At 50.1% G+C, this 25,301-nt stretch overlaps 1 protein-coding gene across 1 annotated transcript in view; it reads left to right on the forward strand.

Annotated features, from left to right (window-relative positions):
- The window catches only part of GRIN2A (glutamate ionotropic receptor NMDA type subunit 2A), a 369,848-nt gene extending 359,443 nt beyond the window's left edge, over nt 1-10,405 (forward strand). The window contains exons 13-14 of the mRNA XM_034670381.1: nt 258-496; nt 8,022-10,405. Of these exons, the coding sequence (XP_034526272.1) occupies nt 258-496; nt 8,022-9,821 (2,039 nt within the window). The 3' untranslated portion in view covers nt 9,822-10,405. The remainder of the gene's footprint in view (nt 1-257; nt 497-8,021) is intronic.
- Nucleotides 10,406-25,301: the final 14,896 nt, after the last annotated feature.

Below are 25,301 nucleotides of genomic sequence, written 5' to 3' on the forward strand. Positions count from 1 at the left end.
TGATAATTTAAAAAAAAGAAGAACAGGGACCGTACCTGACTACAGGTCGTCTGATTTCCTCCCCCCGACCACAGTATTAGTGGGGTAGGTCCCGTGACCTTTTCAGCTTCACGGCACAAGCGAGCATGCGCGGGCCTGGAGCGCCCAGTCACGCGCGCGAAGGTCCCCCGCCCCCGGCTCTAAGTCCGAGGTGTCGGCCCCAGCCCCAGAGCGCATGCCCCGCTCCTCACTGCCCGTGGCTCTTGTCTCCTGTGCAGGCGAGATGGAGGAGCTGGAGACGCTGTGGCTCACGGGGATCTGCCACAACGAGAAGAACGAGGTGATGAGCAGTCAGCTGGACATCGACAACATGGCCGGCGTGTTCTACATGCTGGCGGCCGCCATGGCCCTCAGCCTCATCACCTTCATCTGGGAGCACCTCTTCTACTGGAAGCTGCGCTTCTGCTTTACTGGCGTGTGCTCCGACCGCCCGGGGCTGCTCTTCTCCATCAGCAGGGTCAGTACCTCCGCCGGCTACTTCCTTCTGCAGCGGGCAGGTGCAGGAGACCCCAGGGCGTCCAGAGAATCGGGGGTTCTTGACTCCTGGGTGGGGGGCGGTGTGCACATCCTCCCCTCGCTCGCCAGCCCTTCTTGGGCTTGTCGGAAAGGAATCCAGGTCTGTGCCTTCATAACCCAGCCATTGTAATCCCAGATGAGTGCGCACGCCAGCAAGGGAAGGAGAATGGGGGTAAAGCGGGCTGAGCGTGGAAACAATAGCACACATGAGAAGAAGCCCAGCAGGTGCCCCTGGGTGTCAGGGTGAGGGAGCATCAAAGCATGACTACTCCACGCGAAGGCTCAGTCCTCCTCAAGTCCTGCAGAGTATTATCTCATGGGAATGCAAGGGCAATACTGTCAAGTCTTCCAGATTTTAAAAGAAAAGTAGTCATCTGATTTTATGTGAAAGCTTTCAGTTTTTAAATATTAGTAACTAATTCCAATTAAAAAAAAAGTACCATGTAAACCAAACCCAGCAGTCTGTGGCGTCCACCATTAACAGCCAGATGTGCTCTACAACGCCACTAAAATCCCTGGGCAGGACGTTACAGTTCACCCATGCATCCCAAAGGATCATGTGTGCCGAAACAAAATCCACATACAGCATCATGCTATGTGTGTGCACATCTAACCAAACACAAGGAGCGTGTGCAGTGCAACAGAGCCTCGAATGAAACAAAGACGCGAAGAACCATGAGAAAATGCACACACATCAAATAGAAAACCAAGTACACATTCAACCCAGCATAAACTACAGCAGGGAACAGACATTCTGTAGCGAGCTCACGCACTGCATAAGGAAACCCCTGGCCTGGTGCACAGTACAGCATGTGTATGTCGCCGTAAAACAGTACACACAATTCATTGGTAATGACAACGATCAAGGAAAACACTTATATGTGTGGAGCACCGATATGGAGCACCCTGTAAGGACTGCGTACTCTTCATCTCATTTAAGCTACAAGCCATCTCTGTGAGGTGGGTAACCGTGATTAGCCCCAGATTACAGACGAGGGAACGCAAAGTTATGAGGTTAGAGAATTACCCAAGGCTGCTCAGTGTTCAGTGGAGCCGGGACTTGAATCTAGCTGCTGTGGTTCCAGCCAGAGCACATGCTCTTACATAAGCAGCAAACATCCAATACAAGCAACACAAGAGACGTGATACAAATCATACTACGTAGCACATATGTGCACATAACTGACATAATATATGTGTTTATGTTCAATATGATCTCATCACTCAGTTGCATCATATGTACATATTCACTCATCTTCTAATAGAATATAACATTATCTATCTCCCAGTCATCCTTCCATCCATTCTTCCATTCCAACCACCCATCCATCCATCCTTCCCACCCATTCATCTATTCCACCTGCCCATCCATTCATTCATCCATTCCAGCCATCCATCTATCCACCTCTTTCATCCATCTGTCCATTCATCCATTCCACCCATCCATCCATTCCATTCATCCATTCCACCCATCCATCTATCCACTTCTTTCATCCGTCCATTCAACCCATCCATCTATCCCATCCATCCATTCATCCATTCCACCCTGCCATCTGTTTCATTCATCTGTCCATTCATCCATTCCAGTCATCCATTCATCCATCCATTCACCTATTTCATCCATCCCAACCACCCATCCACCTATTTCATCCTTCCATCCATCCCACCTACCCATCCATCCATTCCACCCATCCGTCTATCCACCTATTTCATCCATCTGTCCATTCATCCATTCCACCCATCCATCCATTCCAACCACCCATCCATCCATTCCACCTACCCATCTATCCATTCATCCATTCCGCCCATCTATCCACCTGTGTCATCCATCTGTCCATTCATCTATACCACCCATCCATCCATTCCACTACCCATCCATCCCACCCATCCATCTGTCCACTCATCCAATCCACCCATTTATACCATCCATCCATCCATTCATCCATTCCAACCACCCATCCATTTCATCCATCCATCCATTCTACCCATCCAGCCATTCATCCATTTATCCCAGCCAGCCATTCATCCATTCCACCCATCCATCTGTTTCATTCATCTGTCCATTCATCCATTCCACCCATCCATCCATTCTAATCACCCATCCATCCATCCACCCACCCACCCATTTCTCCCATTTACTCATCTTGGAATGTGTTCACTCTAAAAGAATTTAATGAAAAACCTTTGGTTAAAAACACATGGTTTTATATGCTAATGGTTATTGGGAAAACAAAATAATAATTTTTAAAGGAATTTGTATATTCTTAGCATTTGGTAATTTTAAGAACTTTGGAGATTCAGGAGGCACACATTAGCTTAGTGAAGAGGATTTATTTTTTCTGTTCAGTGGCACTTTTAACTTGCATTCTGTGCAAATACATATTTCCTAATTAGTTTGATGGCATCTAAACACACAGATTGCTTAAAAATAACAACGTGCCTGCATATAGCTAGGTATTATGCCAACTTTAAGCTAATTCTCTCCACCAATTACTAAAGGCTTTCCATATCCAAATGACTCTAGGATTATCACGAGCAAATGCACACTGTGGCTTTTCCTTGTAAATCCTGCTTGTATCTGGAAGAGCATTTCCTCTGTCTGAGATACCATTAAGGAAGCTGAGTGGAGAGGGTTGTCATTATGAGAAATGAACTAAATCCCCCACTTCCCTTCCAGGCATCTTGAGGGACAGGATTGGAGGGGGACGGGGTACACAGGAGCAGGCATACTGGAATCTTGAACTTCAGTCTCCCCTCCCTCAGGGAAAGGGGATCCCGTGTCTCATAGGAGCACTGCAAAGACTTTCATGCCCCTTTGGGGACTCCCAGCCACCATCACTCCTGTGTCCTCAAAGGCTGCAGGGAGCCCTACTTCAGCACTGACCCTCCTTCTCCCCCAGATAATATGTCTTTTAAAATAAGTGCAGCCTGATATGCATGAATAGAAGGATTTCATATTTAATATACTTTCCTGCCCCTCTCGTTTGTTAGGGGAACTCAGAATGTGCTCAGCCCCCAACGCTATGCATAGCAGGGCTTCTGGATTGCTTAAAAAAAAAAAAATGTTCTCCCTTTCTCATCAAGGGCTAACACACATCTCTAAAGCTTGTCTTATGGGCACAGTCTCACATATGCCACCTTACATGTACATTCCTTACACAGAGCAGAGAACATAGACAAAACTGTCTTCATCGTGCAGACATAATCATTTTTTTTTAAACAAACCTGCATGGGAGATTTCCAAGCCAAGAACCCACCTTCCTACAAAGGCAAGACCACAACCCTACAGTGAATTAGGGTCGTGTGTGAATAACGGCTGGGCCACATAGGTTTCCTCCATCCTCTCTTAAAACCCCTGTGCATATGGAGAAACTGAGGCCCTAACGGTTGGAATGTGACCCTTTTGGCTTCACCTTAAATGTCCTACAAGGACAAAACTACAGGGTTCTCCCTACTTCACAGATCATGCCAGAAAAAGGCAAGAAAGAGGAAGCCAGTCCCATGTACAGGGCTGGGTCTCATGCTTCAGCCCATTTCCGAGTGTAGGTTCCTTTCCAGGGGCTGTAGATCCAGGCTGCTCTGAAATGTGCTTGCCGCTGGGGGAGGTTCCTTTCTGCCCATCAGCCCGGTCTCTCCATGCAGCAGCTCTTGCAGCAGTTTGAACACCCAGCCCATGCACTGAGCTGGTGCCGTGCAGCAAACCCATGCAGCCCTGCTTGTGGGCTAGACGTCCCTTGGGAAACTCCTAGATCATGCAACAAAATACAGACCGGACATATGGGCGCCCCCGACCCTGCCAACAGGGAGGGCCAGAGCTCAAAGAGGTCATTAGAACACACTTTCTACTCCAGCCATGGCCTTTGTGTTTTTCAACTTAAAAAAAATGTGCCCTCTATAATGAATTATGGAGCTTTACATCAAAAAATAGGGATGTGTACTGTATGGTGACTAACATGACATAATAAAAATTATTATAAAAAAACCTTAGATTTTAAATTTTAAAAAAATAAAAATAAAAAATAAAAAAAAATGTGCCCTCTAGTCTGTGGGAGGCTCTTAATTTTTCTCTCCAAAATGCTCTCCCTCTCACATAGAAGAAAATATTCACGGTCAGCAGCAAAAAGAACTACGTTGGGTTTCGGTCATGAGGAATGGGAGACGTCGCCAAGACAGAGACCCAGGGGATGGACCCTCTGCGGCCTGCCTGGTGGGCTCATATGATGGGAGCCTGGGGACAGGGAAGGGAGTTTCTGGCTTACCCACCATGGGGGCCAGGAGAGCAGAAGTCAGATACTGCCTCGGTCCGTTAGGGCCGCTATAACTAAATAGCACAGACTGGGCGGCTTACAAATGGCAGACATTTATTTCTCACAGTTAGTTCTGGAGGCTGTGAGTCCGAAACCAGGGTGCCAGCTCGGCTGAGTGAGCGTCCGCCTCTGGGCCACAGACTTCTCCTTGTGTCCTCACGAGGTGGAAGGGGCGAGAGGGCTCCGTGGGGTTTCTAAGGGCACTAATCCCACTCACGAGTGCTCCCCCCTCATGACCTGATCTCCTCCCAAAGGCCCCACCTCCTCCCACCATCAACTTTTAGGGTTAGGATCTCAACATGAGAGTCTGGGGGAGAATAGGAAGGTTTAGGCCTTAGCACACACTTCGGGGGTCAGGTCCAGACTCTAGGGAACCATGGAGGGCAGTAGGGCCCACGCCCCATCAAGAATGTTCTGAGCGTCAGAGCCCCCGTGTGGAGCAGCACACTGTCCTCAGTATCTCCGAGTAACAAGACGAGGACTGAGCAGGAGCTCTGTGGGCCGCTCCCTGACTGGAAGCAGCCCTCGCGGTGAAGGGCGGCCTGTGCTTCCTGCAGCTCTGAGGATGCAGGCGCTGGGTGCTCGTGCTCGTGGAGGTGCGTCGGGGGACGTGGGGGACGACCGCCGGCGCCGCTCCTCCGGCTCGCATTTACGGAGCCTCGCCTGCATCTGGGGCTTTGTCGGTGTTGTTCTGTCCTGCCCTCTGCCCACCGTGAGAGTGTGCAGTTCTCGCTTCGCAGGTGTGGGAACTGATGCTCAAAAAGCCTAACGGCTTATCCAGGGTCACAGAGCTAAGGACAGACAGAGCAGGGACTCACTTCCAGTGGGTTCCAGGCTCTGGCTCTCTCTGCGTTTTCTCAGCCATGCACCCCCCTCCTCGGCAGCCCATCGAGAAGAGGGGTTACCTCTGGGAGAACGCTGCCCCCAGGCCTGGGGGACGGCTGGGTCCATTGCGTGGACTCCTTCCCGAGTCTTCGCCAGGCACATTGGCGCCTGGGAGCTGCAGCCTGTGAGTCTCAGGGGAAGCCAGGGATGAGAAGAAGCGGTCAGCGGCCATCCTCCCATTCCTGAGACGGTACTCAGCTCCCTGACCACTTCTGTGGGCCTCCTCCAAATGGACGGCCAGCTCCTGTCGGCCAGTGGGAACATGGCGGGGAAGGGGCGGAGGGAAGCTCTCAAAACCCCTAGCAGGGTGACCGGAACTCATTAGAATGAAATTACGGATTTAGAAAATAAAAATGTAAACTCCTCTTTTTATAATATTAACCAAAGGAAGAAAAGGCGCAGATCTCGGCCGACCCAAACGCGCAGGAGACACACTGGTTCTTGCCCGCGCTGGCCGAGCCTCCCTAGGTCGGGGTGCAGGATTACTGTTACCCAGCTGGGCGGGGCAGGCACGGGCCCACGTACGCCGCCCAGAGCTGGGCACGCAAGGCAGGGGGGACCCTCCTTCCGGGCAGCAGGTGAGCAGGGCCACACATGGCACAGAGGGATGGAAGACCAGGCTGCAGGAAGGCGGGAAAGGGCACGATGCCAGGGCCTTGGCTTTGGGGAGCCCCGGCCATGCAGCCCGGGGTTGAGAGGGTCAGAGAGCGAGATGCTCAGACTCGCTACTGTGGCTCCCCTGTGTACTGTTCCTGGAAGGCGGAGTGGAGACTCTAGAAAGCCACAAGAGAAATGCAGCTGTGCAAACAGGTTGAGGCTGTGGCAGCTCCATGAGCTTCCCCGCAGGTTAGGCGTCCCCATGGCGGCAAGGGAGGGCGGGCACGGTCATCAGAGTCCGCAGGTACCCACGCACCCTTTCCACTGGTTCATGCCCCGGTCGGCAGCAGCCGCCACGCTTGCCTTACAGACCCCCTCCTGGGCTGGCTCCCTGTCAGTCTTGGGAGGGCCTCATGCTGACCGTCCCCTTTAGGTAGGGCTGCCAAAATCTGGGGCCAGCAGCGGGGAAAGGGGGGCACGAATCACAGTGTCCCCGAAGCTGCCCTGCCTACTGTTACACCATGAAGAGCCCTTCGCTTGAGTTACTTCGAAGTAAACTGCTATTTTTAAGGAAGGAACAAGGCGGCGTGGAAAACAAGAGACCCAGAGTCAGGGCTGCTTATGTCTGAGCCACCCAGAAGTCCCCACGTCAGTCCGTCCTTGGGTGGATTTCAGTGCTGCATTACTGCGTCCTTGGGATTCTCCACTGTTCTTAACGGCTAACACCCAACTCCGGCCATATCCAACAAACCCACACACGCACACACGAAGAATATATTCAGTGGCATCTGAAAAGTTCCAAGTGGGGGCTCCAGGGGTTCAAGGCGTGTCCTGCCTCTCCATCCCCTATGCTCCGCCCTTTTCTATGACGGTCTCACTCTCAGGCTAACATCCCCACATGGTGGCAAGACCAGTCCCCTGCAACTGCTTCTTCTAGGCCAGCTTGTCTCTCTTTCCTTCCCCAAAATGTCTGATCACCCATGGATTTTTTTTTTAAAGATTTTATTTATGTATTTGACAGAGATAGAGACAGCCAGCGAGAGAGGGAACACAAGCAGGGGGAGTGGGAGGGGAAGAAGCAGGCTCCCAGTGGAGGAGCCCGATGTGGGGCTTGATCCCACAACGCCGGGATCACACCCTGAGCCGAAGGCAGACGCTTAACCGCTGTGCCACCCAGGCGCCCCATCACCCATGGATTTTTATGCCCAGCCTTAGAGTAACCAGAAAGGGTTTTCTCACTGACCTGCTTGGGTCTCATGCCTTGACTGATGGCTTCAGCATGTGGGTAGGGGCCGGTTCCCCTAAAGAATTAATGACTGGTGGTCCTTTTATGCCAGTTTAATAGCTGACTCAGGTATCAAATCAGTATCCTTCCAGGCCCACCTGGAGGCCCTTATGACCTCTCTAGATACACGAGCATTAGTTCATAGCTTTTCTTAGACTCCACGTATGAGCGTTCACAAAAGTGTTGGATAATCTTGAGCCAGAGAGACAAGAGAAGCTGGGCACTTCTGGTCTCGTAGATTTAAGAAACATTCCCAGGATTCAGATTGGACTTCAAGATCCCTCCGAGGCTCCCCCAAGAAGGACCCATCTCACCTTTGCAGGTAAAGGCCAGGTGTGCGGAGGTTTCATGTTCCTGCCGCTGCTGACCGTGTCTCGTGTTCCTTCCCACAGGGCATTTACAGCTGCATTCATGGAGTGCACATCGAGGAGAAGAAGAAGTCTCCAGACTTCAACCTGACTGGCTCCCAGAGCAACATGTTAAAACTCCTCCGGTCGGCCAAAAACATCTCCGACGTGTCCAACGTGAACTCCTCAAGAATGGATTCCCCTAAAAGGGCTGCTGACTTCATCCAAAGAGGTTCCCTCATCATGGACATGGTTTCCGATAAGGGAAATTTGATATATTCAGACAACAGGTCCTTTCAGGGTAAAGACAACATTTTTGGGGACAACATGAATGAGCTGCAGACGTTCGTGGCCAACAGGCACAAGGACAACCTCAACAACTACGTGTTCCAGGGACAGCACCCTCTGACTCTCAATGAGTCCAACCCCAACACGGTGGAGGTGGCCGTGAGCACGGAGTCCAAAGCCAACTCCAGGCCCCGGCAGCTTTGGAAGAAATCCATGGAATCGCTGCGCCAAGATTCACTGAGCCAGAACCCAGTCTCCCAGAGGGACGAGGGAGCAGTGGAGAATAGGACCCACTCCCTAAAGAGTCCTCGGTACCTTCCAGAAGAGGTGGCCCACTCGGACATTTCGGACACTTCGAGTCGGGCCGCGTGCCACAGGGAGCCCGACAACAATAAGAACCACAAGACCAAGGACAACTTCAAAAGGTCCGTGGCGTCCAAATACCCCAAGGACTGCAGCGAGGTCGAGCGCTCCTACCTGAAAACCAAAGTGAGCTCCCCCAGGGACAAGATCTACACCATCGATGGCGAGAAGGAGCCCAGCTTCCACCTGGACCCGCCCCCGTTTGCCGAAAACGTGGCCCTCCCCGAGAACGTGGACTTCCCAGACGCCTACCAGGACCACGACGACAGCTTCCGCAAGGGGGACGCCGCGCTGCCCGCCGCCAGGAACCCGCTGCCCAATGAGGACGCGCTGCCCAACAACGACAAGCATAAATTCTACTCCAAGCACTTCACCCTGAAGGACAAGAGCTCCCCTCGCAGCGAGGGCAGCGACCGGTACCGGCACAACTCCACACACTGCCGCAGCTGCCTATCCAACCTGCCCACCTACTCGGGCCACTTCACCGTGCGGTCCCCCTTCAAGTGCGACGCCTGCCTGCGCATGGGGAACCTGTACGACATCGACGAAGACCAGATGCTCCAGGAGACGGGCAGCCCGGCCGCGCGGGAGGAGGCGTACCCGCAGGGCTGGGCGCAGAACAGCACCCTGCAGTTGCAGAAGCACAAGCTCCGTCTCAGCCGGCAGCACTCCTACGACAACATTGTCGACAAGCCCAGGGAGACAGACCTCGGCAGGCCCTCCAGGAGCACAAGCCTCAAGGACCGGGAGCGGCTTCTGGAGGGAAATCTGTACGGGAGTCTCTTTAGCGTCCCCTCAAGCAAACTCTCGGGGAAGAAGAGCGCCGTCTTCCCCCAGGGTCTGGAGGACAGCAAGCGGAGCAAGTCCCTCTTGCCAGACCACACCTCCGACAACCCTTTCCTCCGTTGCTATGGGGACGACCGACGCTTAGTCATCGGGAGATGCCCCTCGGACCCTTACAAACACTCGTTGCCCTCGCAGGCCGCGAACGACAGCTACCTTCGGTCGTCCTTGAGGTCCACGGCGTCGTACTGCTCCAGGGACAGCAGAGGCCACAACGACGTGTACATGTCAGAGCATGTCATGCCTTATGCTGCAAATAAGAACAGTATGTACTCTACCCCCAGGGTTTTGAATTCCTGCAGCAATAGACGTGTGTACAAGAAAATGCCTAGTATTGAATCTGATGTTTAAAACCTTCCATTAATGTTTTATCTATAGGGAAACATACGTAACGGCCGACGCTCTGGAGGGTAAATGTCGGATGTCCGATGGTGCCCTGCAAAGAGGAAGAGGATTTAGGAAGGTATTTTTTTTGTTGGTTCTTTTGCACATGGCTCCATGCCATAGTCTTCCACGCAAGGAATCTTGTGAGATGCGTGCCGAGCATGGCAGATACCAGATAGGTGAGTCCTTAACCAAAAACACACGCACCCACACAAGGGCAAGTCTCCCAGGCACGCCCACTAGGTACGTTGGCAATAAGAACGCGTTGGATGCCGGTGGTGATGCTATGATTTCCTATATTCCAAATTCCATTAAGACCAGTCCACCACGTGCTCTCCTCATCCGAAATGCCTAGCGGTCTCTCTCATTCAGAATAAGCAATACGGTATGCATGTACCCGACTCAGACAAAACAGTTACGGATGCGTCTGCACTGTAGCGAGATTGACGTGCAAGAGATTAGGAAGTTTGGCCTTGTACCCGTTTTCAGCTTTAATGTTATGCCTCCCATCACTGCCCAGCCCTAACCCCAGAACTCCAGGCTCCCCCAAAGAATAGCAAATCCGTGTGTTCACAGTCACTATGCTACCATCGTTAGGGTCCGTTTCCGAGACACATCTGGAGTAAGCGGCCGGAAGGGCCCTCAGGAGGAGAGCTACGAGGATGTCTCTGGATGTCGGCTTGTGCATCTCCCAGAACACTCTCTCACCCTCGGCTCCGATGGTCTTGTTCAGAGCTACACAAACTAACACATGTGTGTCTCCGATATCTAATTTGTGGATCTCCTGTCTCTGACGCAGCGGCTGTTGTAGTTTATCCCGAAGACTCCCGTGTACGTAAGTTTGCGTTTCCCCCCTTCTGGTGACGACTCAGGGTTGTATAGTATCTGTTACCCCTTCTTCCCTCCCAGACTGACCATAACTCGTTCCGTCCCCGAACGGCCATGGTGGCGTCTAATTACGCGTGTGTTGCTCTTCCCAGAGCTATTCACGTGGTGGCATACACCAGCAGCCATACGTGTCCCGTGATCTGTAAGAAGTTCGCTGCTGTCCGTCCGCTGAAGGCTAGCTCTAGCTTTTGCATTCATCTTCCTTCACAACGTGAAATTCAGCTGGACACTCGTTTCCACCCCAACCTCCTCAGATCAAAAGCCTTCAAAGCATGAGACACACTCATGCATCCACCCTGAGCATTCTCCAAATTGGGGATCAGCTTCCGTGGCAAAAGTGATTTCTCTCTCCTGAAAGGTTCACTGTTTTCGAGTTAAAGTGCTTCACCAGCACCGATGGGAATCTAGGAGAAATTCTCCAAAGCATTTGTCATTTCTGAGTCAGCCCCCATTGTCCCGTTCTTACTTTACTCAGCCCTGTGCAGATATGACCTGGAATGAGAGTCGTTCAGAAACACTGGGGGAGGAAGGGGCAGCTCTCAGCGCAGGGCCTGACGTGCGCAAAGTGCCGAAAACAAAAAGGGGGTTGTTATGCGATGATGCACCAGAATTTTGTAGCTGAAAAATTAATTATAAAACCCACAGACAATATTAAACATTTTTTATATAGTTGTAATTTAGTGTATTTTAACTTCCTGAATGTCCCCGAAATAGCTAGGATGACCAGCAGTCAGGTCCGGTAGATGTGGTAAAGTGGCTGCGTCTGTCTGGCAGCACGCTGCAAACAGCCTAGACTAGCCTGCCCGTCTGCTGGTTTCCTCCTGCATTTTGCTTTGGGCTCTTGGAGAAGGGCACAAAGTGGCAGGTTGAAAAAGTACCCCGTTTCTTTGACTTGTGGCGTGTTCGGTTTTGTAGGTAGTGTTTCCCTGCGAGTGGACAGGTGCCAGGAATAATTCTCTTAGAGCTGGAGGATTCGGTGAAGGTTCCATCTTTGGGCAGGTGCACCCAGTAATGTTGAGAAGGGGCTGCAGTCGGTTTCAGGATCATCGGTGGGGAGACAGAGGAAGCCATGGGCGAGGACATCTTCCCATCACCTTTGAGGCTGAGAGGCAGAAGGGGAGGGCGAGGCACTGCTGACAGATGTATCCGAACACTGTATTTTCTTTCGCAGATGTTGCCCTTCTCCTGCCCCAAGACCCAAGGATGGAGAAGCCCAGACAGAAGGGCCTCACCATTTCTATCTACTCCTAGGCACACGCCTGGCTGCCTTGTCTTTTAGAACTTTCTGCCTTTGCCCTCCCATTACTTTTCAGACCTACATTCCCCCAGCCAGGCTCACCTCATTTCCCCCACAAGACTGGCGAGTCATGACATGAAATGAATTAAAGTCTCCCCGGCACACAGAGCAGTGGAATGTCATCCATCCAAAGAGGCTTTCTGCCTTCCTCCTGTGTCCTTAAAACCCAGGGGGGCTGCCAGAAGTGACAGAGACCTCCAGGGAGAATGCGAATTACACTCAGAACTGTTCCGTAGATCAAAAAACCTTCTTCTAACAACAGTATTATTTCTGTTAACCCCATGCTTCTTTACATTAAAAAAAAAAAACTAAATATGGGGCTTTTGGAAGAACAGTAAGGTGCTTCCTTTAATACCCAATGAATGCATTTTTAAAAATAAACACTAAAGACTGGAATGCTATCTATAACAAATACATAATTTTCCTCCACAAATTCATCGACTCTTAACTGTCATGATCCCAAGCATTAGAAAATTGACCGCTGATCAGATAGGCCATCTCCCAAGTGAAAGGTAATGACATAGAGCTATTCGAAGGTGACTCAAGTCAGTTCTGTTCTTTGGAAGAAGATCAAAGACAAAAACAGAAAGCCCTCCAACTCTGGATCCCTTACATGGGGTTCCTCTGAAGTCCCAGCCCGAGAGCCAAAGAGCCAGCACCTCTGAGCCCAAAATCGAGCCTGAGGTTCCCCTGACTCCGTCAGAGCTGGCATCTGTAATGGTATTTCAGTGACTCTAAGTGGCTCTCTCCACTTGAGAAGGGCCCAGTGGGTACGCTCACATTTCTGCTGAAGGGTAACAGTTCACACATGCCCAACTTCAAACAGTCTGGGTAAGAGGAGAGTTTTCTAGGGCATGAACTCTAGCCTGGAGCCCTTGGGTTTCCTAGAACACAGTCTTCATGGTCCTTCCACCTGCCGGTCTCAGGCCACTTCTGGCTTCAGTGCTCCGAGAAGACAGCTCCCTGATGGGTCTGTTCTTCTGCCAGTGAGGCTCCCACGAGTGATGCAGGATTATAATCTCCCCACTGTCCCGTCCTCTGTGAATCTCACTCCGTAGCTGCTGCCAGCACTGTGACGGGGGTCTGGTTTCTCTCCCCTTTTGCAGAGAGCCGGAGACATTTTCATCCTCAGCGGCTCTGAGCAGACCCTTAAAATTCGCCCACTGCAGCAAAATCAGTCACATCGACGCACGCTTATTTTCAAGGGAGAAACAAGAAAATTACACCTTGTTTACAAATGAAATCGTTTCCCTTAAATGGGACTCTAGCCAAGGCAGTTAATTAGTCAAAAGATCCATAGCGGCCACACAGCCCCGCATTGTTTATTCTGTTTGATATGTCTGCCACCAATGTGTATTTAATATTCTGCGTCCTTCTCCGGAAATGACAAATGCCCTGAATTCTTTGCAAATAGAATTGCTAATGAAAAGGGTGGGGGGAAGTTGGTGTTAATTAAATGGTGATTAAAAATTTATCTCCTTTAAACCTAAAAAGTGCAGCTCTAATAATCAGTTGTCATATAAATAAATATCTTGCACTGAAATCCCATACAGTGTAAGACCTAAATAAACACGAATTGGAGAAACCTGAATACCTTTCAGAAGAGCGGAACGGCTCTGCTAACTTCAGGCACATCCCCGTACCGTCTGTCTGTGCATAGATGTCGCACGTGAACCCTTGCACAGGGGACACGAGTTGTTTCTGAAGCGAGAGCCTGTCTGTACGAACCGTGGCTAGAGTGGACGGAATTGGAGTTCGGGGGGGGGGGGGGGAACAGAGGCCGGGGAAACAAAACTCATTGGTTGGTATTGAACATGAGTTAAGGATTCCACGTAACGGCGGTTTTCAATGCAAAAGCAGTATTTTCACTTGAGACAAAATTCGACCTTTCAGATGCCCCATATTGTTTCGGTCAGCAGGGTGGGAAGGGCTGGACGAGAGGTTCCGTGGGGTGTACTCCAACACGCGGGTGAGCTTTTCCGTTCCACCCTTCACGTCACGCTGTGTTTGCATCGAGGCCCAGCCGAGGAGGGCAGCTGGCCACCCGATGCACATGGGAGGAGGGCGTGCACCCCTCCTGTGAACACCAGTGCTTGTGAACACGTGTACATACTCAACACATGCTTGATTTCTACCACTCACACGTGAAGTGTGTGATCCAAATACAATTGTATATAATGTAAAGTTTATGTTAAAAATTAAATCGTGATGATGGTTACTAACACGTGGAAAACCCATTCTGGTTATCAATGGGCTGATATTTAGGAAGAGAGGGCACTGTTTTTATTTAAAAAAAAAAAATCTCAGTTCTAGGCAGGATGGCAGGGCCCAAGTAGGATTTGGGTGCTGGTGTTCTTGGCCTTTTTTCAGAGAAGCTACGTGGGGTTGAGAGGTGTGTACATGTCCCTCTCACATTAACTTCTGAAGACGATGTTGATATGGACACACGGGTGATTTCTGTAAACCCACTGAAGGGCAGATTCCCTGTTTAAATTCCTTATCTTCTTCCCCATCCCCACTTGTTCTGTGCCCAAAAGTACTCTCGATATAGCACCCGCTAAAGGTGCCTGCCCAGAAGGGTCTTAGAAAAATAGAACTTCTAGAACTATGCCAAGATCTGGAGGAAGAGAGATGAGAAAATTAAGAGATCGAGCTTCCCAAGGGGCATAAACTGTATGGGATCGTCAGAGTGACGGTATCAGAGCCAAGTCTGTAAACCAACACCTTCGTGCATGGTCCAATTAATTCCTCGCCTGGTTCCCTTTCCCAGGCTCAGTTCTAGGTTTCTCTCAGACGTGCTCTCTGGGTCCCTCTGGGATAAGAGCCAGAGAACCTCATAGAGCAGCCCCTGCTTTCTTTGCCTCTTGCCTTATACATACCCACACACCCCCCCCCATCCCGGATTTGGTTTTCCCGTAAGGTCCCCAGCACTCCCTGCCTCAGAATCCTGGGGAAGAGCAAACTCTTCTCAGGGACCTATTCCCTGGGAAGAGCCAACAAGAGATATAGTTTTAAACCTCAAACCAAAGATGAAAGCTGGTGGTGATCATTGAGGTGACAGAGTTCTGTTTCTCGCGAGCCAAGGATGAACAAAGGACACTCATCAGCTGATATCACTTGACTGAGTATCTACTCTCCTTTTAAGGCCGATTTGGGGTTGAGAGATGCAAAAGGAATAGAAAACACAGTCTCTTCCCATCAGCAGCTTATGGTCTAGAAATTCAGCTACCTAACACAAAAGACCACCAAAGGCCCACGAAACCCAAACACAGACGGAGTGTAAAAACTAGAAATGATAAATCAAGTTCTTGCCGGGAAACAAAAATCGCACTGATTCCATGGTCAAACCAACCAACCCGTCCTTCCCTAGACCCATAAGTAACCTTGGAGAAGAGAGTCGGTGCTCCTGGAGAGATATCCTTGATTCTTTGAACCTTCGAAGACAGTGTCTGGAAAACCCAGGAGCATCTAAACAGGTGACCAGACTTGCCATCCTACATCTTTCCAGCCCTGCTTTATGACGTGGGCTTCCAGAAAAGGTGGAAAGGAATCCCCCAAAGGATTAGAAAACAGACCGTGATGTAAAAAAGGCTATTTCCTGAAAGCTTTTTCATTTGATTTTATTTTTGTCTTAGGAAGAATACCTTGGATTGTTCAGGGTATAATATCAGGGAAGGGAGTGGGGAGAATTCCTCGTTGAGTCCCAAGTGCCTACCGTGTGGCTGACAAAAGCGAGCGCATCAGGTTCCCTAGGGACAAAATGGGGCAGAGAGACGGCGGAAGGAATTAGGGTGTGTTGCAGGAAAATGGCAGGTGCAGAGGGAGCGTCTCGGCCCTCCGTCCGTCCTGCTCTGGGCATTGCCGGGAGCGTGGGATCCTTTGCTGATCTCACGTGCATGCCTGGGGTCAGCACCTGAGCTTGGAAGTATTGGAAGTGATCCGCATGGAGCGTAGACTGTATTCTAGGTGTATCCTAGAATGAGAGCATCACCATAACCACAGGAGAGAAGTACAGTTGCCCCATTTTATAGATAAGGAAACTGAGGCTCAGGTCGGTCTCAGCCTCATGAGCAACAGGAGTTTGCTAATAACTCCCTCATGTTGGGTGTACTCTTGAAGTGCCTGATCTCCACCAGGGAGGTCAGAGTGAAAGTGGGAACGAGAAAGATGTTGTTCTGAGGTCCCCTGGGGCTCGCTCTCAGCTTCAGCCTCTGTGGGGAGGAGGTCCGTTAGTGTCCTACCCCCTCGTCGTCTGGCTTGGGGTGTATTGAGAACTCCTGGGGATCTCATCTCTGTTCACGTCCCTTCTGACACTTGAATGCTATTTGTGTCTCTCCCGGTACCTTTGCACTCTGCATTCGCTTTTTTTGGTTGCTGGGGAGTTTTTCTGTCTACTTAGCATGTGCCTAATTTTAAATATCCCCTCCCAAATCTCTCTTCTTTTTCTCCATAGACATCAGGGTTCCTTCCATTCAACACAGGCAAATAGTATACCCTCCCCTGTGTGCGGGCCCCCACACCGCCCTCCTAAACACTGTGGCCCAATTTCAGAAGGGTCATGGTATTTGCAAGGGACCGTCCCTGCTAGGTCATCACTGGCACCAAGATAACTACTGTTATCTTGTTCAGTTTGCCTCACTAACGAGTGGGGAATTAGAATGTTTCCATGAGGCTTTCTGGGAGTCCAACATGACGGCGTGTGTAATGCATGGGCGGGGGGGGGGCGCGACAACGACACTGAGCCCATGCACCCCTTTCTTGCACCGCTCCCGTGTTCTAAGCCACCCTCCCCCAGCCAGGCATTTCTATTTACTGTGAACTGGGGCCACATCAGGCCCATTTCGTAGGTGAGGAAACAGAGCTGGGATTTGAAGGAATGTTTTTCTGGGAGGTTCTGCGATTCAGTCCTTCTGGAGGGCCAGTGAATCTTAAGCACCCTTTTCACTGTCCCTGAGAAATTCTCTAGGTGTTTACATCTTTCAAGCTGGCAGTAAAAAGTCTCTTAAGCCAGAAAAGTTATCATTATTTAATACCTATTTTAAGATCCCATCGTTGGGTCGACAAGTGCATGACAACATTCTCCCAGGGACATTGAGCTGTGCAGAAACTGGAACACTCAAAAGAACCATTTGGCCAGTAGGCTTTCTTCTCTGGGGCTGTATTTCAAAGCACACAGCTCTCCAGGGAGCCAGAACCAAACTGTTTCCAGCGGAGTCATTTCTCAGATTAACTTCCTCAAATAAGGTGTCAGCAGTATTGCAGAGACAAACAAGACAAAACGGAGATGATCACTCATCAATCCCTCTTAGGTACCAGGTCCGTGAAACAGTAAGTTTGCATTTCTGCAAGTCTAGAACATTCCTCATTAGCCATAGCCCTGGGTCACAACCTCCCCCAGTTAATTCTCTCCCACACCTTTGGGAAGGATTTAAGATGAGCCTTCAAAAGAATATTAACACGTAGCCAATACCACAGCTGCCTTTTAAATTAATAAGGTTAATTGTTCTCTAGCAAACATAAGTTTGTCTTTGGCATTTTAAATGCTTCTCATTGATCTGACATTTTGCTGTTTCAAGATTTTAAATGGCTCAAATCAAAGACTATTGATAGCTGAGCAAATAGTGAAGGTCCAGAAATATAAAAACATTGTCAGTTTTTTCATGAAAAATAATCATAGCCTTTCGAATTTAACTGTGGTTTTTACATTACATTACATCTAAGACCTATTGAATTATTTCTATTCTCAGTTAAGCTAACTCAAATAAATGAGTGATATTGACTTTAAAACCCATTTTATTTTAAAAAAAAATCTCTTTAAGTTTATTAGGTTTGTAGACACAGCTCTGAAGCCATGGCCGCTAAGGAAACGTTCCAGTTTAGAAACTGAAGATTCAGACTATTCTGGGTCAAATTCAGGTGATCATCTTTGCAAAGTCTGGTGGATTTGCAAAGATGGAGGGGGCACTTGTAACATTCAAGTTCCCCATATTTTTCACTGGGAAAGGATGCCAGTTGCTTTTTTTTTTTTTTCCAAATCAGAGATAAGGTCAAGAACAACATTTTCATAGCAAATTCAGGAAACTACATGATACCATGAATTACATGGCTCGATGTGGCTCAGATGCCTTCCAAACCTGAGGTTCCCCCAAAGATTTCTCTATCCGTTGTTCTTGCGTTCTGAATCTTAATCTGATTCATTCCCCTGCTCAAACCAACTTCAAAGTATCTACTTGCCAAATTATTTAGTCTAGACTTTACTGTAGTTGATCACAATAGAAGTTTGTGCATATGTGTTTATGTATAGTATATATATTTCAAGCTGAAGATTCAGAAAGCATTAGCCGAGTCTCACCGGTGGTTTGACTAAGAACCAGCTCCTCAGAGTCACACACAGTGGCCTTCTCAGACAGAAAAAGAGGGTCCACCCTTCACCTTTCAGTCACGGTATGAGACCCGCTGCCTATGTAATCCACAAACTGGTCATTACCCACAGGAAGTCATGGAATAAAGCAGCTTTGAGGACCCATGTGTGAGTCCACCTTTCACCCAACATGGGCAGGATCGACCTCCATATGCAGAGGGGTTCCCATTCACAGCGACACACTCAAACACAGTCCAAAACCCACATCAGAACCGGCTTGATCCCTCGGATGGTGGAGCCCCGACAAGCTGGGTGCTCTACTCAGTGGTCCTCAATGGGGAAGAGACGTTCACTTACCAGTCACGGCAGTTTCTACCTGTCATGTTTTAATCCACTGCATGAGGAAGTGCTGATAACTGTATTCAATATTTCCAAGCATCGCTACAAAATTACACGTTTGCTTAACACCTTGCTATGATAGAGGAAGTATATACTATGGTTGTCTTCTTGTAGTCTGTCTTTTCTTTTTGTTCAACGTGTTATCAACTGTTTTAAGGAATGGGGTTTGAGATGTGTGTGCAAACTGATGTGTACGTAACTCCCAAGGCAACAAAAGTGCCCAGTCCTACGGTGTAAAAATGTAAATACAGGAAAATTTCATTTTTCTAATAAAACTAATTTCTGCCGATTGATATGAAAACGAGACACGGAGTCCTGGTCTTTGTTGTCCATGTTGCTGGACTCACCACGAATGTTCTGGGCAGGCTTAGTCTTTGTACGAAGGGCAAATGACTTGATTTCCCCCTCGGTGCCATACAGGGGTGGTAGAAGAAATCGTGAAATCATGAAGAATCGGCTCGGCTTCTGGATTTTACCAGCAAGCTCTGCCACCGTCCCTTTCCTGGTTCTGGTCTTCCTGTGCAGTTCCCACGCTTGCAGCCTTGACTCTGACAATGTTGACGTTCACAAGCTTCTGTGACGTGTGATTCTGGAGGAGCCTGCCCGACATTTCAGTTACAACCAGAATAAAATCAAAATTCCTCCCCATTGTCCCTCCATGCCCCACACTCTGTCACGACAGCACACTCCGAGGAAAAGGGCAAATGTTTCCCTGGTCTCCTCCCTCATCCCCCCTCTGCTGAGCTGCTCATACCCGACCTTTTCTTTTTTCTTGAGCAGCTGAAGATGGGCCATTTCCAGCACATTTCCCATGAACTGAAGTACTAAATGCCATCGCTGCTATGAAACAAATCGGCAATTTGCGAGATGCCTTTGTATCCATGTAGCCCCATTTGGGGGCATAATTATTTCCTAATTAGAAGGCGATTTATACTTGGAACTTGGGACACTGGCTTCTGCCAGTGATGCAGCTTTCCAGAATGGCTCCGTTCTTTCGCTTCCACCTCAAGATTCTGCTGGCTGAAGTCAGATGACCAGACAGCCGAGCAAACTTAATTGACAGGCGGCCCTGTGGGAGGGCAAGGCTCTACGTTTCCCAGTCAAATGTGCTACCGTTCCGAGGATAAGCAAGCTTTCTCTTGGAAGACCCTGTAGTCTCCTGCTAGAAATGGCGTCTAGGGGTCATTGACCTTCTCTTCCGAGAATTCTGATGCAATTTGCCTAAGGTCGTTAAGCCAACCCAACTTTGTCAAGAACACTTTTTAAATCCTCAGAGTTTCTGTCACAGGGATCAAAATCCCCATTTTACATATTGGGAAACCAAGGCTCAGAGAGTTGAGGTGACCCCAGGTGGTTGTGTCCCTGGGCTCAGCAGGGAGCCCTTACGAGCTGGACTCCAGACCCCGTGATCTTTCATCTCTACTCCTGTGCTCGCTGTCACATAGACTCCGAGAGAGAGTGGACAGGGACTGCCTGCTTGCCTAATGCCTTATAAATGCTCGGTAAATATTCTTCGGTAAACAAGGAGCAGAGAGAGGACCCAGGACGTCCGAGTTCCTGGACGCAGTCTAGCCGTGAGACCTCTGGCCAGTCCCTGGGCCCCTCGGCTTCTTCCCGCGGTCTTCCATGTCTGTCTGACATGAGCACCAGCAGCCCCAGCTTGCTGTCTTCGTAGGCACGTGCAGAAACATTGCTAACCGTCCAATGCAAAAGATCCCTCCTTTTGGAATTTTTTTTTTTAGTTCCAGAACTTCAAAGTTGTGCTCAGGGCACATCCGAGGAAAACCAACTTCCTCAGGAAGTGGCTGGTAGCCCATGCCACCTTGCCCCAGCTTTCCTGGGGACAGACAGTATCTTCCCCTGCAGGGGAAAACGGCCCGTGAACCAGAGGTCACAGACGAGGCCTTTCGCCTCAGGAAGCAGATAGGAAAGTGTCCACCTGCTTTGTTCCGAGCACTCCAGGGTGCTGTGAATTCCGTGGCTCAGTGTGCAAAGTCTTCACTACTGTCCTAAGACAGCAGACAGAAAAGAGGTCCCCGTTTCTGCCCCTGGAAGCTGCTAGGTGCTGAAAGTTCTGGGGATCTTGGTGCAAAGGCGTCCACGCTCTGGTTTGGCAAGAAGTTCCATCCCCCGTGCACACCGGCAGATGCCGCGAACAGACTGTACTGTGACTTTTCCATTTGAAATTCCTAATTTTCCCTTGAAGAAGAGCCCAAGTCTCTCCCGGGTCTCAGTCCCTGCGGACATGTCAGCATGTATCACAAGTTCCCCTTTTTCCCCAGCCTTGGTCTCATTCTGTCTCTGCTCCAGCCCAGGGAAGAAGCCGCTAGGATCTTGTTCTTCTGAACTCAGTGGGGCTGCGGGGGGGGCCCTGTCCTCTGAAGGACAGCCTCCTCCTCTCCCATTCCTTCCCCAGCAGGTAAGAAATCCCGGTCACAGTGGCAGAGGCAGGGGCCCCAGGGATGGAAGGCATCAGATGTGCTCCCTGCGAGTCTGCTTGGAGACTTTCATGCAAATGAGAGGTGAGGAATAGGGATGTGCAGTGAGAGAGGGAGGGAGGGGGAGAGAGAGAGAGAGAGAGAGAGAGAGAGAGAAAGGCCAGCCCCTGTCAGTCGGTGCCCAGATCCCACTCTGTCTCCCCATTCACCGAGCCCAGTGGGCTTCCCACTCGGAAAATTAGAATGCTGTGGCTCAAGACGGTGACTCTCTGTGGCCTCCGTCGTGTGCTCAGAGGGACGTAAAGAAGCCAGGGTCCAGCCTAGCTCATGTGTCACGGGCTTGAAGATGTTCGGACGTCATCAGAATAGGGAATGGGGCGTCACAAGCCTCTTTCAGTGTAACCAACATATGTAAGAGGCTTTACAATCCAAGGCATCTGGAATCCACCCCTGCAGCCCCCATTCTACTCCCCCCCACCACCCTGCCCTAGCGCTGCCATCAGACGCTGCAGGGGAGGGGAATCTAGAGGAAGAGGTGAGAGTGGTGGTATTGCCCGCAGCGCAGGAAAGCGTTTAACTGGTTTGGGGGTATTTCTGATGTTCAGCTACAAGGGATAAAGGTCCAGATCGTAAAGCTCACATTCACTCATCCAAGAAAAGGTAAGTAAGAATGAACAATACCACAGATACATGCTTTTGGCTGCCTCTTGGGTATGCTGAAGGCACTCCAAACTCCACACATTCAAAATGAAAGGCTTCCTCCTCTCCCCTCCAGCCAACACCTGCTTTTCCTTTAGAGTCTCCGGTGTCAGAGCGGAACAGCGTCAGCACCCCCCTTGCCAGGCCAAAACTGTGACCCTCCTTACCTGTTGCTCATCCCTCCCCCACTTTGGTTAATTTTCCTGTCCTGTGCATCCCACAGGCCTCCTGTCCTCCATCCATACCGCCTGACTTCCATCTCTGACCTTCTCCCTCATGATTGATCGTGACAGTCCGGGGACAGCTCTCCGTGCCTCCAATACAGGCCCACCTTGAATTCTTTCTCCACCCACCTGCCACAGCAATTGCTCCAAAATAAAATCCTGACCACGCCCTCCCCAACTGAAATGCTTCTAAGAGTTCCCCGTCGCCTAGAACGTGCAGACCAAAATCCGTGACACGTCTGGCCAGGAGGTTCCCGGTCTGCTCTCACAGACTCTGACTCTCCGACCTCGTCTCCCACTGCTTCCTTGCACACACATGCAGATCCAGCCAAAACACACCCCTGGAACCTCTCAAGGGGGTCCTCAAAAATACTGTGTCCTCTTCCTAAAGAACCCAGAAGCATCTGGCAAACACATAGATATCCTCTAAATCCCGGCTCACACATCAGCTCTGGGAACCCTTTCTCGGTTCCCCCAGACAGAGTGAGTGGCCCCATCTTCGGAGCACCCCTGACTTTTGGGGCACTTCTCCAATGTAGTGGGTCACGTGTCCCTGCACACATTTACTCTCCCCTGTTGTGAGGCTCCCCTTGAAGATAATGGCCTGTGGGACTCCGCGGTTAGATGCAAAGATGCTCACATCACTAACCTTCAGGGAAATGCAGATTAAAACCGCGGTGAGCTCTCAACTCACACCTGTCAGGATGGCCATTATTTAAACACACACAATAAGCCTTGGTGGGCACACGGCGCAAAGGGGGCTCTCTGCTGCACTGCTGGTGGGGTGCAAACGGGTGCAGCCTCTCTGGAAAACAGTACAAAGGTTCCTGAAAAAGTCAAAAATAGAGCTACCACCTACCTGACCCAGCAATCCCACTTCTGGGTGTAGATCCAAAGGAAAGGAAATCATTATCTCGAAGAGACGGCTGCTGGCCCAACTTCGTGCAGCATTGTTCACAGCAGGCGAGACCTGGAGACGACATAAATGTCCGTCAGCGGGTGAACGGGTTAAAAAAAAAAAAAAAAGCAGTGTATACACATACAACCAAATATTAGCTTTCAAAAAGAAGGAAATCTTACCATTTGTGACAACACGGATGGGCCTGGATGACGTTTGCTGAGTGAAATAAGCCAGAGACAGACACATACTGTGTGATCTCACTTATATGTGGAATCTAAAATAGTCAAACTCCTAGGAACCCAGAGTACCATGGTGGCTGCCAGGGGCATGGGAGGCTGGGGGTGAGGGGAGAAATGGAGAGATGCTCATCAAAGGACATGAAGTTTAGTTTATGCAAGGAAAGTTCTGGAGAGCTACTGTACTACACAGATCTTATAGCTAAAGACATTGTATTAGATACTCAGAATTTTCTAGGAGGGTAGATTTTTTTTTTTTTTTTAGAGAGTGTGTATGTGAGCAGGGAGGAGGGGCAGGGGGAGAGTGAGAGCGAGCATCTCAAGCAGACTCCCTGCTGAGCACAGAGCCCCAACCCAGGGCTCGATCCCACGACCACGAGATCACGACTGGAGCCAAAATCAAGAGTCAGACACTCAACGCACAAAGCCACCCAGGTGCCCATAGGAGTGTAGATCTTATGTTAAGTGTCCTTACAAGGATAAGGAAAAGGAGGAGGAGGAGGAGAAAAGGAAGCAGACACAGAGGGAGGAGGAGAAGGGAGCAGGAGGAAATTTTGGGAGGCTGCAGGTGTGTCTATGGCCTTGATGGTGGTGATGGTTTCCCATGTGTGTGCTTTTCCCCAAACTCATGAGTTGTACCCATTAAATATGTGAAGCTCTTTATAGGTCAACTGCACCTCAATAAAGTGTTTAACCAGAAAGACAGTGACCTATATAGGCACAGGGAAAGGACGCAGCTAATTTGGAAGGCACCAGCCTACAGATCACGCCCACCCTGGGAGGCCTCCTTTCCTCACCGCACGGCCCTGTCCGTAGGCTGCTCGAGCGTGCTTATGGCATAAAATCCGCTTACCCAGGGAGAGCTAGTGACACGAGAGAGAAGGGAGGCTGCACTGGCCTCTATAACACAGCCTCAGGGGTGGCCCCCCAGCTCTTGCTCCCATCTACACAACAGAAGTGAGTCACTAAGTCCAACCCACAGTCAAGAGGAGGGAATTGAGCTTCGCTTTTTGAGATGAGGCATATCAAAGAATGTGTGGCCGTCTGTTGGCACACTCTCGAGAGAGAGAGCCGAGTACGGGAGAAGGCCAAGCATGTCTTCCCTCACTTTACTCATGGCAGTTCAACTCTTGCTCTGTTTCCCGTCTTGGCCGCATGGGAGTGGATTTTGCACCTGTCCCAGCCCTGCCCATAGAGATGTAAATATCAGCTGTACCCCTCAACGTTTTGAAACTCTTCCTCACCTAGAGATATGGCTGGAACCTGCAATCACCCTCTAACCCTTGCATTAAATTGCACCCCTCTGCTGTCAGCACCAAGCTGAATTGAAAGACAGTAGGTCCGTATTTGTCAGATGAATAGATTCCCTCATTCCAGGATTTGCTCATTACCGTGGGCATGCATTCGTATATGTTCACTGAGCAAGTATTATGTGCAAGACCCCAGACGAAACTGTGAGGCACACATCGACTAAAAGAGCCCTCACTTTGCTTAAGATCAACTAGTTCTCCCTGTGAGGCCTCAAGAAGTCCTAAGGGTGAATTAGCCCTAAGCTCTTAAGCAGCAGAAGCCCGGCCTCCTTTTAGAGTGATGGCTTCCTGACATTCTGAATCAGGACCTCAGAGAAGGCACCCGGGTGTCCCTAGGGCAGACGCCTTGGTCAGGGTTACAGGACCCGTCCCTGAGGGGCTGCCACCAAGCTGGGTCTCCCAGGGCCAGATGGAGTGAGTGGTGCTGGCCCAAGGTGAGACACCGTGGGGGTAAAAGGATGGGGCAGAAGGACTGTCTCGTCAGTTCCTGGCTCCCGTCTGGCCTTGTGACATAGAGGAGGAGGCAGTCAAAGGGAAGGTGACGTACACTTGCCCAACCCCTCCTCCCGCCTTCCTCTGAGGCTATTTTTGGAACGGGTGCCCCAGATTTACTCCACGTCACAATAAAATTGTCACTTTAGAGCAGGTGGGGGAGGTAGAATCAGATTTTCGGTTTAAAGGGCCACTGGGGGTT

The sequence above is a fragment of the Ailuropoda melanoleuca genome, chromosome 10 (genome assembly GCF_002007445.2).
Source record: "Ailuropoda melanoleuca isolate Jingjing chromosome 10, ASM200744v2, whole genome shotgun sequence".
Lineage (NCBI taxonomy): Eukaryota > Metazoa > Chordata > Mammalia > Carnivora > Ursidae > Ailuropoda > Ailuropoda melanoleuca.